General features: G+C 41.0%; 1 protein-coding gene across 2 annotated transcripts in view; it reads left to right on the forward strand.

The window, feature by feature from the left end:
- TGFBR3 (transforming growth factor beta receptor 3) overlaps window positions 1-15,915 on the forward strand; it is a 214,902-nt gene that overhangs the window by 189,806 nt on the left and 9,181 nt on the right. For both annotated transcript variants that reach the window (XM_049879808.1, XM_049879809.1), the window contains exons 14-16: window positions 712-832; window positions 10,222-10,263; window positions 14,591-14,698. In XM_049879808.1, coding sequence (XP_049735765.1) covers window positions 712-832; window positions 10,222-10,263; window positions 14,591-14,698 — 271 coding nt within the window. The remainder of the gene's footprint in view (window positions 1-711; window positions 833-10,221; window positions 10,264-14,590; window positions 14,699-15,915) is intronic.

The following is a 15,915-nucleotide window of genomic DNA, read 5'->3' on the forward strand; positions in this document are numbered from 1 at the left end:
GATAAGAAGCCAAATTTATTTCAAAGTAAAAGATATTGAAGTATGACCATACATTTTCAAAGAAGATACAGTGGACCTGAACATGATAGTTATAAATTTGGGGGCTTAAAATAGCTAGAAGCAGCTGATCTCATGGCCTCCACACCTAGGCACAGCTCCCCAGGACCTACATTTTAGAACATTAAAAGCAGATGACTCTGGAAAGTCCCATGGTACATGAACCTATACCAGGATTAAAAAATCAAACAAACTGGACAACATGATTATCTTTTTGGACAACTAAATGTAGAATCTTGTCACCTTTATAATGCAATACATGAAGTTTCCCACAATCACAAATCACAAAAATGAACCATTTATATGAAGCCAACTTGGTAAAGGGCCAACATTAGTCACATGGTTTCTCTGTTATTCAGACTAAATAACACTGAAACTTCTAGTTGTTTTGTGGGAAGAATTAAAAAAGACAACATTACAAGTCATCGGCGGGGGGGTGTATTTGCATCTTCAAATGCGGCTGAGAATATGCTGGGTCTGCCACTATATCTCCCAAATTATTTAGGGTTCTTTGAAAAACACCCCCATTTCCTCTTTCTCTGAGGTAAACAGCTGGGAGCTGGCCTGATAAGAGGCAGGGACAGCTGTGCAGGCCGAGCTGGTGAAGGGCCTTTCATGTGACCCCTGACTGTGTTTGGCTTTACCTCCCTGTAGTGCGTGCCTCCTGATGAAGCTTGCACCTCGCTGGACGCCTCCATGATCTGGGCCATGATGCAGAACAAGAAGACGTTCACCAAGCCCCTCGCCGTGATCCACCATGGGGGAGAGTCTAAAGGTACACTTTGGGAGGCTCCCTCAGAGAGTATAGAGGTCTAAGGGCTGTGCTGTAAGAAAATCCAATCCAGTAAAAAGATAAGCACCAATGAATAACTGTAGAAGAAGATTCTTTGTGTGAGGAGACTTTTATTTAGCTGGCTCTCCTGCTGCCATTGTGGGTGTTGTAAGTGATATCTTTGCAAATGATTTCCTCTTTAAAAAATTGGATCAGAGTCAAAGGTGTCCCTATCATAATGTCACTCTCGCTTGCATTCACATATGCTTCGTTGAGCATGCAAGAAAGTATTAGAGTTACTTCTGGCATGCTGGGAGTTGAACAGTCCACAGTCTATCTTTCTGCACCGTAGCCCATGGTGAGTGATATACTGGAAGTGGCTTTGAGCCATCAACCAGCTATTGTATTGCTTTGTCAAAGTCCACAGATATCTTTGAGAAAGTGTTATGCATGTGAACATTATCCATCTTAGGTGTCACTGCAGAAAAATGGTTGAGAATCACTGAGCTTTTAAAATTCAATTTTCAGAGTTTCAGGCAATCGTATGTGTTGCTTGAAGCCAAAGGTGCCGCCCTCCCCATACATGCAGGACCAGAAAGCAAGCTGCACCTTCTGGGAGAAGGGAAGGATGCGCTGTAAGGGGTGTGGTATCCATACCTGGGAGACAGGCAGGGCAGAGCCACACCAGGCACAGGCCAGAGCCAGCCAGACCAGCAGAGAAGCAGAGTTGGGCCCTATGGTGATACTAGGAATGAATATGAGAGCCTGTGGATTGTATAGAAAGCATCCAATGGGGACCTATGTCACAGCTCCAAGGGCATGAACAAGCAAGAACATGCCAGGTATCTATCAGCATCTGAGACTTGGAACCAAATGTGGTATGGGCAGTTACAGTTGGTATCTAAGGTTACGAAACTGAGAGAAGACTGGGAGAGTGAAAGTAGGTTCCAAGCCTCCAGGCTTAGATATTTTAGGGCTAGAGCCACAGGCTGCCTTCTAACATTCCGAGGGGCTGAGAGGAGCCTGGGCACCAAGGCCTGGACAAAAGCTTAGGCATTAGACAGGAGGCCTGCTGGGTGGTGCCGACACCAGCTCTAGTTTGGGACACCCCTGCGGCAACATTTCTGATATTGAACATTGTTGGGTTGGGATTTGGCAAGACTGGGCAGCGGGAGTGAGCCTGGAGCAGGCAGGACCTGACAGAACAGTGCCTGTGGGTGCTGTCCAGTTTCCTATTAGGTTGAGTGCCCTTCATGAAGCTAGCAGCATCACCCCAATTGTCCTTTCTGGTGCTGGCATCTGCCCCTGTCCTAGGAGCGTGCTGACATCAGTTGGGAGGGTGCTGGCTTAGGAGACTGAGGCATTGTTCTTGGCTTTCCTGCTAACTGGCTGGGACCTCGGAGAGCTCCCCTCACCTCCTTGAGTTTCATTGTCTTTATCTGGAAAAGGAGAAGTTTGGACCAGATGATGACTTCCAGAGACCTTTTCAGCTGTAACACTCAAATACGCTGTTTGAAGAAGCAAAGTCATTTTTAATTCATTTTCCAGTCATCCTAAAGTTGGTATGAAATGTACATACTAAATGTTTATTGGTTCCTCAGCAACTTTTGTGTATGTTTGTTTTACTTTTGTTGGTTGGTTTTCAACCATTTGAAACAACCGCATTCTTTTCTATAAATGGGTTACTCACACGGCTACTTGTTTATGGGCTTAAGGGGAAGAAATAAGAATAAATTAATTGTGGTACCAAGTATATTGCAATTGGACAACAGCTGGCTCTGTTTTGTGCTATGAAAGTGGTTTAACAATAGCAACAGCTACCTCCTCCTCCATCTGTTACTCTTACCTATTTTGAGAGAGGTAATTCTGCTGGTAACTGAAGGCAGCAACCTGTTTCTTCCTATGCCAGACAATAATGATGCATTAATATCGCAGCAGGAAAACTTCCAGCACTTCATTCATTTTCCTTTTAAGTCCGGTGGTATTTCTCTAAGTAATTTCTCTTGTAAATAAGGTAATTGTTTTTATTTAAACTTAGCGTAATTATCCTGAAATTTCAGTGTTTTCTTTACTTAAAAAGTTCAAGAGGGAAGTTTTACCAAATATCAGAACAATGTAATGAGATTTGCTAATTGAGACTAGAGGTTAGTGGGAAAGGCATGTGGGTGAAGAACATTTATTGCTTAGGTTTGTTAAACAAATTGAGGAGGCTAAACTGTAGGCCAGCTTCCCAGGGGCTGAATGCAAGTACGCCTGCTACCTTGACACCAAATGGGGTAGATTTTCTGGCAGTTGTCAACTGTGTGTGTCCATCCCCTCTTTTATGTTGATATTCTTTTGACTGTAATATCATTTCTCCTTAGTGCAGGCCATTGAAGTCTGTGCTTTTCCTCTGTCTTACAGTGAATTGAAATAGGCACTTAAAAAGGGAATATGACAACTTGCCTTATTAAAAAAAAACAGTGGCTGTCAAGTCTGTTTCAACTCAGGCAACTCTGTGTGTTACAGAGTAGAACTGTGCCATAGAGCTTTCTTGGCTGTAACCTTTATGGAAGCAGATCGCCAGGCCTTTCTTCCGTAGTGCTGCTGGTAGGTTCCAACCACCAACCTTTAGCATGGTAGACAAAAGCAAACTGTTTCCACCACCTAGGAACCTCATTAGCGTTGGTTTATTTGACTAACAGCAGAATCATGAATGTTCTTCTGGGATACTTGCTTTTACTGTAGCGACTGTGGGAGTGGATGGACCTCTCATTGGGATTTAACTTTTCAGGTAAAAATTTCCCAGCCAATGGAACCATTCATTGTCCATGTACTGTATGGGTGCTCTTTGAAGGCAGTGTCAAAACTCCAGCTCTCCTTGGTCATTTGTCCATCTAATTTACCAGCAATGGGGTTTTCTTGGGCAGGAAATAAAGTCTCTGGTTGGCAACTTAGCAACCAAGCAGCGAGCTGCTCTGTGGCTGCCACTGCCATTGGCATGAACACGTTTTGGGCAGCTCCTTCTGTGACCAGGGAGTGTAGGCCATCAAGACTAATGAATGATTCTGGGCTCCTTTTTGGGCCACTGTTTTTAATGGAACCTTATCGAGTTTCTGCAATACGTCTTTGCCACATATGATATCTAAGTACATGGAGAACCAGCACTGGATTAGCATTCTACTGCTAACTCAGACACTGTTTAAATTTTCAACAATAGATGATGGTGCGGTAGTGATAGAGATGATGATGTGGATTATCTAACATTTATTGAGCATTTACTTAGCATAAGGCTCAGTGCTAAATACTAATGTGGATTATCATATTTAATCCTCTTAGCACCTCCATGGAGCCCTGGTGGCGCAGTGGTTAAGAACTTGGCAGCTAACCAAAAGGTCGGCAGTTTGAATCCACCAGCTGGTCCTTGGAAACCCAATGGGGCAGTTCTGCTCTGTCTTACAGGGTTGTTGGGCGTCAGAATTGACTTGACGGCAGCAGGTTTGGTGTTTTTTTTATAAGCCAGGTATAGAGAGAGGCGAAGTAACTTGGCCAAGATCACATAACATATAAAATGGTACATCTGGGATTCAAATCCAGGTATTTTGATTCCGGAATCTATGCTCTTAAACCCTATGCCTTATCCTAGGTGGAGGATGATCTTAGTTTTTAAGAAAATCTAAAAGCAACATAAGCGTCTGTCTCCTCATATGCCTGTTCCACCTTCCCTACCTCTCATTCATATCGTATCACATTGCTATTCAAGGTAGTACCCAAAAACTCACCGGATTATGAACTGCACAGAACATGAGGAGTTTTGGATAATGAGTCTTCCTCCAAAGGGTTAGATGTAGAGAAGCCTATAAACTGTTTAGCAGAGTATTAAAGTTCAGGAGAAGCTCTGTGTCTTTGGATTGTAACTCACAAAATGGCCCAGAAAACATGACTAGTTTATGCATACTATGGTTTATGGCAAAACAATTAAAATAGTTGAGTTGGTGCCATCCTACCATATTTTCTGCAATAGTTTAAAGTATAGGCATATTAGTGTGCTGTTTGCTTTGGATGTTGTGACTACTTTTTATGACATTTGGGAGCACTTGGGCTTACACAATACAAATGGTTGCACCAGGTCAGTGATAATTTAAAAAAATGGTGAAGGGGAGGAATAATCATTTCTCTGAAACTTCACACACACGTGGACATATCATTTCCAAATTTCCCATGATTTAGATATACTGTGTGATTCTTAGCAAGTTATATGTTTGAAATACTCCTGTTTCCACCACATAACTTTAAAAAAATAACAGCCTGCTCAGCATAATGCCTGGCAGATGTGGGCACTCTGTGAATGTTAATTTCCTCCTCTTCCTCTCAACCTCTCAGCCAAGTTTTTTTTTGTGGGGGGGGGGTGGGGTGGGGGGGTATGGAAGGGAGAATTTGGGGTATCAGTTGGAAATTAATCCAAGAGAGGCATTACTTTTGGAACACATTTAATTTTGCCAGAATAAAAGTACTCTAAAGGATCAGTCAGGTTTTGTTCTTTGGCTATAGCAAGATGGTAGAAATGCTTTATTGATAGACCAAGGCATTCCGTCTCTGTCCAGTAAGGGAGAGGGGTATCATAGGACATTTTTTTTTATTCCATGTGTTATACATTTTTTTAAACATTTTATTTTGGAAAACATCAAGTATACATTAAAAAAATAATAATAGTAGAATAGTAGAATGAATCCCCATGAACCCACCATCTGGTTTCAACAATTACCAATTCATGGCCACTCCTGTTTCAAGTCTTTGGGTGGTGCAAATAGTTAAGTACTCAGCTGCTAACTGAAAGGTTGGCAGTTTGAGTCCACCCAGAGGAACCTCAGAAGAAAGACATGACCGTCTACTTCTGAAAAATTGGCCAATGAAAACCTTATGGAGCATAGTTCTACTTTGACACACGTGGGCTTGCCATGAGTTGGGATCTTGACAACTGGTTTTTGGGCTTTTTGTTGTTGTTTATCATTTCTTGTCTCACACTGGATTATTTTGAAGGAAACCCAGACATTTCATTTCATCCATATATATTCCAATATGTACCTCTAAAAGATAAGAATTGTGTCAACCTAGAGAATGTCTCCAAACATTGCCAAATGCCCCCTGGGGGGACAAAAATCATCCCCAGTTCAGAACCACTAGTGTGGTGGGATGATGCAGATAGGATGCAATGAATGCCATAAATATTGAAAGAACCTAGAGAAAAGGGTTCAATCTCAGTGAACCCACCATCCACTCCACAGGAGAAAGATGTGGAAGTCTGCTTCCGTAAAGGTTTACAGTCTTGGAAACCGTATGGGGCAATTCTACGCTGTCTTATAGGGTCATTATGAGTCAGAATTGACTCCTTGGCAATGGGTTTGATTTTTTGGTTTCAAAGGTGGTAAAAAAAAAAAAAACTATAAGCATATCTTAAACAGGACCTGCACAAAGTCTTCCTGAGTCTCCAGCTTATTTGGCTCCCCAACTGTCCCTGTTTGCCAAATACCAATAGAATTGGGTACCAGTTAGACGCCTCGTTTTTCTGTGGGCATGCTCAGGCCTACCATGTTTCGGAGAATCAAAAGCTGTGGTCAGTTACTCATGCATAACCCCAGAAATAGCCCATTTATGAAAACTCTGCCTAACAATCTGAGGAGGGAAATTTTGGTTCTAGAGGTAGACCAGAATTTGCTCAAGAGTATCTGAAAAGATTTAATTCAGAATGTTGATTATAGTTTGTTCTTTCTGTAAAGCAATCTTTATTGTTAAAATTCTCTCTACAGCAATAACTGGGATTCCTTTCTTACAACCTTACCCTTAAACCAAAAGTAAATATTGTTGCATCCACTCTTTTGCTTTCAGCATGCCAGTTCAATTATAGGGTTCCACTGGAGATCAAACTATTTTAGTTATACTCAGGAGTTATTGGGGATTTTGGAACAAAAAAGTTAGAGGATAATATCAGTTCTGCAGCCTATGTTTGTTGTTTATGCACAGAAATCATGAAGGAACTTCTCCCAGGGGAAATAAGCAACAACTGTTTCTGTTTAGCTCTGAAAGCAGGCCCTTATTTGGGGCAGAGGTAGAAGATTAGATCATAACACAAGGCCATTAACAGTTTTAAAACAATGCCATCCATCACACAGGCTTTGCTATAAAACTTAAATTCTCACATGTGGAGTTTCCTTAGTGGAGAATCATTATTTTTAAACCTCTTGGGAATTCTGAGTGACAAAGCTTAACCAAGGGCAGTGGATTGGCTGGAACGCATCCCAGAAGTGTGTATATTTCTCGTATGATGCATACTATGGAGACCTTTAAATGCCTTTGGACTTAGTTCAGTGAATCAAACTACTACTCTTTGAAAGTAGGAGAATTTTGTGGTTAGGTGCTCCTGCTTCATAGGATTCTTGGGAGTTTAAAATGAGATAATATAAGTAAAGACTTTATGTTAGCCATAAAACATTATACAAGTATAAGACATCATTGTCATTATTTTCTTGCTGCCAATAAGGCTGATGGGACCAAGCACCCAGGAGACACAATCTCTTGTGTGGTATTTTGTAGTGAGTGTGTGTTCTGTGTACTGAGTTAAATTTTTGTACAAGTGCACCATCATTTCAATTTTCTTAATAATATTTAAGCATAACTTTTGTGCATGTCCTCATCCCAGGACCACCATGCTGCACAACTCCAGGGACACCATTCCATTGTAGTGGCTCTGGTTCATCCAGGAGCATTCCTTCCCCCAGAGCTGGACCATGACATGTACGCTGCAAGAATGTCCACCAACCCAGATGACATGGTTAACTCTGGAGTTTATAATCCTGTCCCCTTTGACCCTGTTTAGCTTCTTTATTTCATAAACATCAATTCAAATACTACTTATTTTGGTAAATTTTCAACAAGTTAGTTCTTTTCACTTCACTATATTTTCAGACACAAGGTATGTGTTCCTTCTTTACTGAATGAACATGGAGAGAAGCAAAGAGAGGCCCTAAGCACTTACCACTTTCAAACTGTTAAAGAGCAAGAGCATAGTCTATGCCAGGGGCCAGCGTATTTTTTTCCAGCAAGGGCCAGATAGTAAATATTTTCAGCTTGTAGGCCATACCATACTTGTCCTATTACTCAGCTCTGCCGTTGAAACATGAAAGCAGCCATAGACAATATATAAATGAACAAGTGCAGCTGTGTTCAAATAAAATTATATGGACACTAAACATTGAATTTCATATAGTTTTCATGTGTCACAAAATATCATTCATTTGATTTTTTTTCCTTTATCACTTAAAAATATAAAATCCATTCTGAGTTCATTGGCCATGCAAAAATAGAAGGTGGGCAGTGGTTTGCTAACTCCTGTACTGTGCCATTCTCAACTGATGGCAACCCCGTGTGTTACAGAGTAGAACTGCTTCAGAGGGTTTTCTTGGCTATAATCTTTATGGAAGCAGATGGCCAGGTCTTTCTTCTGCAGCACTGCTGGATGGTAGTAGTCAAGCACAAACTGCATGTGCCACCCAGGGACCTTAAGCTGTGCACAGGTGGCTACTTAATAAATGCTTGATCAGATAAGGAGGGAGTGACACTTTCCAGTCACTTAACCTGTGGCCTAGAATATGAAATTCTGGTTCAACCCCTGCCCTGATGCTTTCTAGCTGTGAGTTTGGGCTAATCACACGATATCAGTCTCAAGTTGCTTCTTTGTAAAATAGGGATAAAAATTCTTGTTCTGCCTCCCTCACAGGGCTGGTATGAACCTCAAATGAGATCACAGCTACATAGACCACTTTATGAACTCAGAAGCGTGATAGACGTATTGAAACTTACTACCATTTTCGTATCATCTTATCCTTAGTTTTCTGTAGGTCCCTGAGTAGTGTAAAACGGTTTGTGCTCGACCACTAACCTAAAGGTTGGTTGTTTGAATCCACCCAGTGGTGTCATGGAAGAAAGGCCTGGCAATCTACTTCTCTAAAACTGTTCTTCTGTGCCATTGAGTCAATTCTGACTCATAGCAACCCCATGCCACAGACTAGAACTGCCGTATAGGGTTTTCTAGGCTGTAATCAGTTTGGGAGCAGATCATCAGGTCACCAGTGGCTGCGGTGAACTGCTGTCTAGTTTGCCGTGGGGCACTTAACCATTGCACCACTGGGCTCCTTTTTGTAAGATTACAGTCACCGAAAACCCTATGGAATGCAGTTTGCCATACTGCCTTAAATAACTGGTATGAGGAGCCCAGCATGGGCAAGGGATTCCACCAGGAATGGAGGCTGGAGAAAGGAAAGTAGAGCAGGGAGGGAGAGCTTTGTGTGCCTGAAGAGTTTGGATTTTTTCCCTATAAACGAAGAAAAGTTATCAGAGGTTTATCAGTCAAGGTTCTCCAGAGAATTGGCTCATGCAGTTGTGGGGCCTGCATGAAAGGCTTGGAAATTCAGGTAAGAGTTGATGTTGCAGTCTTGAGTCTGAAATATGTAGGACAGGCCCAGCTGACGGGAAACTCGGCAGGATTTCTGTTATTGCCTCAAGGAAGCATTCTTTCCTTCTTCTGGAAACCTCAATTTTTTCTCTTAAGGCTTTCTAACTGATTGGATGAAGCCTGTCCACATTATAGAGGGTAATCTGCTTTACTTAAAATCAACTGATTATAAATATTAACTACATCTAAACACATTCATAACAACATCTAAACTCGTGTTTGATCAAACAACTGGGCACCATAGCCTAGCCAGGCTGACACCTAAACTAAATCATCACAGAAGAGTCTGGTTAGGGCACTAACTTGATTAACTCTGGGCTCTGGAAAATTCACTCTTGGGGCAAGTGTGGAGAAGGAAATATTTGGGGCAGGGGTAGCGGTAGAGATAGGGGGAGACCAGTTAGGAGACCTCTGTAACAATGCAAATGGCAGATGAAGAGGAATTGAACTATAGGGCAATAGCTGTAGGATAAAGAATAAATGTACTTTAAAAAAAAAGTATGTACATTAAATTAAAAGGTTTTTTGAAAGTGGAATATTATAAATACACTGGAGAAGCACAGTATTTAAAGGAATCCTTTATTTAATCCTTTTGTAAATTACTATAAATGTACACGCACATACATATACACGCACATATGAATTGTCAGACTGAAATTCCTTTAAGTTTGAGAGTTTGCCTCCGAGTGTTCTTCATATTGGATAGCCTGTACAATCCATCGTTGACAGATTTCTGAGCAACTCTTGTTATGGATTTGATATCTAAAGGGGGTAAATGACAGAGCTTTCACAAAGTATTTATTAACAAACAGAAAAGTGGTAGCTTCTGCAAAGATTTTGATGACTTTTTGCTTAAAACTTGATTTCTCGATGGAATGCATTGTGATTGATGTTTTTGTTTCAGAAACAAGCCCAAGCCTTAAGGAACCGAATCAGATTCCTCCACGTAAGTCTTCAAAACGAAGCCTCCTAGGCTTTTGTAAGAACGATTTACTTAGTGAACCTTTGCCAAACTTTGGGTTTTGATAAGGAGACCTCTGCTCCCATTATCCCTTCTCCTTTCCTTTTTTTTCCCCCTCATTCTTTCCTTTTCCTTTCCTGTGACTTTCCTTCATTCTCTTCTTTTCCTTTGCTATTTTTTAATATTAATTTGTTATCTCATCAGAAGTGTATTGGGAAGGCAGTATATATTACTTAGTTTTAGAGATGCTAATTATTTGCACACTTATATCCATTGTGATAGACATTATGTAAAGACAACATTAACTTACAGCTGTGGGAGTGATTTACTCTAAGTGCCATCAACTGTATTGACCTGCTCAGAGAAGAAGTGCTGAGGGAAGTGGTTGTACTTCTAATCCAAGGGCCACAGAGGGACGTGGGGAATACATGTGAGAAAAAGAGAGACATCAACTACTATAGAATGATGAGCTGGAAATTATTTAGGGCGATTTCCTCATTTTATATGGAATGAGAATCTGACCCAGAAAGATTTAAGTGAATTGCCCCGGTTACAATTGGTGCTTCAGGCAGAGCTAGAACCTGGGCTTCCTGGCTGTATGTCTGGAGCTCTTCTACATGATGTTCCCTTGTGAGAAAAATCTTGCTTTTTTTTACATTCCTAAGACTCTCAGGGTTGGTCTCCATGCTAACACCATCATGTACACAGAACAATTAGTCTGGAGAGTTCCTTTGTACAAAGCACTTTATAAACAGTTCCACTATGTGAAGTGCTTAACAATATCGTAGAACTAGACGTGAACCCAGAAATAGAGACACATATGAACACATTCACTCATATTTACACTAGTCTGTCATAAATCACATCTCCATTTTTGGAATTTTAGAATATTTCCACTAACGATCTTAAAAATCATACCCCATTTTTGTACCTGTAAGCATAGAAAGACAAAGTAAACAAACAATAACAAAAGCCAAACTTGTTGCTGTCCAGTTGATTCCAACTCATAGCAACCCTATAGGACACAGTAGATCTGCCCCATAGGGTTTCCAAGAAGTGGCTGGGTGGATATGAACTGGCGACCTTTTGGTTAGTAGCTGAGCTCTTAACGACTGCGCCACTAGGGCTCCATTGAAAGACAAGTCATCTTTTAATATCTGTCTCATGGACTAGATTAAATTAAATTAGGTCAACGGCAGGGTTCAGCTTAACCTTCAGAGCGGTCTTCCTAGTTCTTACTCCTAGGGGATCCCCATCCCTTTTAGAAACTCCTGTTTTATATAACTCCTGCCTCCAGCAGAATGATCTTCAGCAAAATTTTGCTTGCGTGTGATATTAATGATATTGTTCTATAATTTCCACATTCGGTTGGATCACCTTTCTTGGGAATAGGCATAAATATGGATTTCTTCCAGTCAGTTGGCCAGGAAGCTGTCTTCCATATTTCTTGGCATAGACGAGTGAGCACCTCCAGCGCTGCATCTGTTTGTTGAAACATCTCAATTGATATTCCATCAATTCCTGGAGCCTTGTTTTTCACCAATGCCTTCAGAGCAGCTTGGACTTATTCCTTCAATACCATCAGTTCCTGATCATATGCCACCTCTTGAAATGGTTGAATATTGACTAATTCTTTTTGGTATAAGGACCCTGTGTATTCCTTCCATCATCTTTTGATGCTTCCTGCATCGTTTAATATTTTCCCCATGGAATCCTTCACTATTGCAACTTGAGGCTTGAATTTTTTCTTCAGTTCTTTCAGCTTGAGAAACGCCGAACGTGTTCTTCCCTTTTGGTTTTCCATCTCTAGCTCTTTGCAAGTGTCATTGTAATACTTTACTTTGTCTTCTCGAGAGGCCCTTTGAAATCTTCTGAGAAGTATATCGACAGGGAACTGCCAGAAATTCAGGCTGGTTTCAGAAGAGGATGTGGAACCAGGGATATCGTTGCTGGTGTCAGATGGATCCTGGCTGAAAGCAGAGAATACCAGAAGGATGTTTACCTGGGTTTTATTGACTATGCAAAGGCATTCGACTGTGTGGATGATAACAAGCAATGGATAACACTGAGAAGAATGGGAATTCTAGAACATTTAATTGTGCTCATGAGGAACCTTTACATAGATCAAGAGGCGGTTGTTCGGACAGAACAAGGGGATACTGAGTGGTTTAAAGTCAGGAAAGGTGTGCATCAGGGTTGTATTCTTTCACCATACCCGTTTAATCTGTATGCTGAACAAATAATACGAGAAGCTGGACTGTATGAAGAAGAATGGGGCATCAGGATTGGAGGAAGACTCATTAACACCCTGCGTTATGCAGATGACACAACCTTGCTTGCTGAAAGTGAAGAGGACTTGAAGCACTTACTAATGAAGATCAAAGACCACAGCCTCAACATAAAGAAAACAAAAATTCTCAGAACTGGACCAATGAGCAATGTCATGATAAACAGAGAAAAGATTGAAGTTGTCAAGGATTTCATTTTACTTGGATCCACAATCAACAGGCATGGAAGCAGCAGTCAAGAAATCAAAAGACGCGTTGCATTGGGCAAATCTGCTGCAAAGGACCTCCTCAAAGTGTTGAAGAGCAAAGATGTCACCCTGAAGACTAAGGTGCACCTGACCCAAGCCATGGTATTTTCAATCGCATCATATGCATGTGAAAGTTGGACAGTGAATAACGAAGACTGAAGAAGAGTTGACGCCTTTGAATTGTGGTGTTGGCGAAGAATATTGAATATACCATGGACTGCCAAAAGAACGAACAAATCTGTCTTGGAAGAAGTGCAGCCAGAATGCTCCTTAGAGGCAAGGATGGCGAGACTGCGTCTCACATACTTTGGACATGTTATCGGAGAGATGAGTCCCTGGAAAAGGACATCATGCTTGGCAGAGTACAGGGTCAGCGGAAAAGAGGAAGACCCTCAACGAGGTGGATTGACACAGTGGCTGCAACAATGAGCTCAAGCATAACAACTATTGTAAGGATGGTGCAGGACCAAGCAGTGTTTTGTTCAGTTGTGCATGGGGTCACTCTGAGTCGGAACCGACTCGATGGCACCTGATAACAACAACAAGCCTCCTGCAGGTGAAGTAGTAGTATTCTCATTTGTTCAGAAGTTAAATGTACATACCAAAGGGCACATGGCTAGTAACCAGAAAGAGTGGGAATTTCCATCCTTCCTGACTCTTTTCCACAACACACTTTTCCTGAGCCCTTTTGGAGTACTGGGGCTGCTCAAGCATAAGATTAGTCTATAGCTGAATCTTTTACACTGAAGTGAGATGAAGGGCAAAGAGACTTAATTTATATAGAGACCAGCTGAAGTTGCTTTTGACTGGTGAGGGTGGTAGAGATAAGATTGAAATAATGGGGAGAGCCTATACCTCCAGTTTGTGTTAAAAACCAGAGACTTCAGACATTTTATTCTACCCAAAACCTTCTCCCCTGGAAACAGATTTTAACTTCTTACAAGTGACTTGAAGAAGGTAGTTTTCTTAAATGAAAGGAAATGTTCTATTTCTGTGGCCTGGAATTAATTTCAAACATAAAAAAAAACTTTGCCAAATGGAGGAACAATTGGTTCTATTTATGTGTTTTGCTGACCATAAAACTGACATCACTCCCCACTGAGAAGTATTTCTGTTCCCCACATAGAAAGATCACTGTTGGGAAAGTATTAAAACATGGGATGTTTTAAATGACACAATACACAGTTGTTAAAATTGAGAGTTTGGTATGAGGAGATCAGTGAAATATTATAATCCACAGGAATAGACTGTACTTATTCTGTGATTTCTTCTTCTCAGCCTCTTTCTTCCTGTTATCTTTTATACTTTTAAATGTTTACAAAAATATGTTTGTGAAGTATTGGGTTTTCTGTGCCTTGTTGGAGTTGTTCAATCAATAACAAACAGATGTTGATAATGGGAGCTTACTTTCCAATGCATCTTAATCTCTGAATTTTCAAGCCATTTACCATTCAAATAGTAGGTCCTCAGATTGAAACAATGAAATGATAAAATATAAGATTTCATACAGAGTTTACAAATCTGATTTTTTAGTAAATTGGTTGCTCAAAATAAATTGCAAACTGAAGAAGGTATCATGGAAACCTGAGAACTTCCTTTTTTTCCTTCCAGACAAGGTTTGCAGGTGACAGATACGGCATATCTTGTTGGGATCTTCATTAGATTCTCAGATTTTATTAGTCCTTGCCCAGTTGACGGTGCTTATGAAGTAAAGTTGCAATAGATATAAAATGCAGACTAACTTAAAGTGCACATCTTGGTTTCCCTCCTTTCTAGCAATTTTCCACGGCTTGGACACCCTGACAGTGATGGGCATTGCATTTGCGGCATTTGTGATTGGAGCACTCTTGACGGGGGCCTTGTGGTACATCTATTCTCACACAGGTTAGTGTGACTGTTGAATATTAGTTGGTGGCTGTCTCAGTTATCTAGTGCTGCTATAACAAATACCACAAGTGGATGGCTTTAACAAACAGGAATGTGTTCTCTCACAGTCTAGGAGGCTAGAAATCTGAGTTCAGGGCGCCAATTCCAGGGAAGGCTTTCTTTCTCAGTTGGTTCTGGGGGAAGATCCTTGTCTTTAGTCTTCCCCAGGTCTAAGAACTTTTAAGCACAGGGACTTTGAGTCCAAAGGATGCACTCTGCTCTTGGCACTTCTTTCTTGGTAGCATGAAGTCCCTATCTCTCTGCTCAATTCTCTCTCCTTTTATCTTTTATAAGATAAAAGGTGATGCAGGCCACACCCCAGGGAAACTCCCCTTACAGCAGATCAGGGCTGTGACCTGAATAAGGGTGTTGCATCCCACCCTAATTCTCTTTAACATAAACTAATCTTGCCTCATTAACCACAGGCAGGGATTAGGATTTACAACACATAGGAAAATTACATCAGATTGAAAAATGGAGGACAACCACACAACACTGGGAAACATGGCCTGAACAAGTTGACACACATTTTGGGGGACACAATTCAATTCATAAGTGTGGCACATCTGGTGGGCCTGCCACACAACAGACACTCATGGAGGACAACCACACAATACTGGGAAACATGGCCTGAACAAGTTGACACACATTTTGGGGGACACAATTCAATTCATAAGTGTGGCACATCCGGTGGGCCTGCCACACAACAGACACTCAGTGTTTTGTTGGGACAGATGAATAGATGGAATAATGAATGAAAGAGAAAGTTTGTTCCTGCCATTTTCACATGTACGTATTTTGGCATAAATTGGGTTTTGCAGAACTATAATTTGCTTGAAGCAGCGTTAGAAAAGAATGTTTGGATACTTATTTATGTTAATTGCAATTGAGATGGTGAAGTTGAGCTTCTGATAAAGCTAGTTTGTGGTTCGAGTTGAATTAAAAAAAGTTAATGTACACAAACTGGAAATACGAACATTTCCCACAAAGGTAAAGACTTCAGAATAGACATATAAATAAGGCAGGAAGTGAAAAAAAATGAAGCCAAGATTCTATTACCACATCTGCCAAGGTGCTGAACACAGACCACTAGAGTCCCTGCTCAGTGGCTTAAACCAGAATTTCTCAACTTTTTTTTTTTTAACCCATGATGTATTCCTTTTCTTCTTCTTTTT

Source organism: Elephas maximus, chromosome 3 (assembly GCF_024166365.1).
Source record: "Elephas maximus indicus isolate mEleMax1 chromosome 3, mEleMax1 primary haplotype, whole genome shotgun sequence".
Lineage (NCBI taxonomy): Eukaryota > Metazoa > Chordata > Mammalia > Proboscidea > Elephantidae > Elephas > Elephas maximus.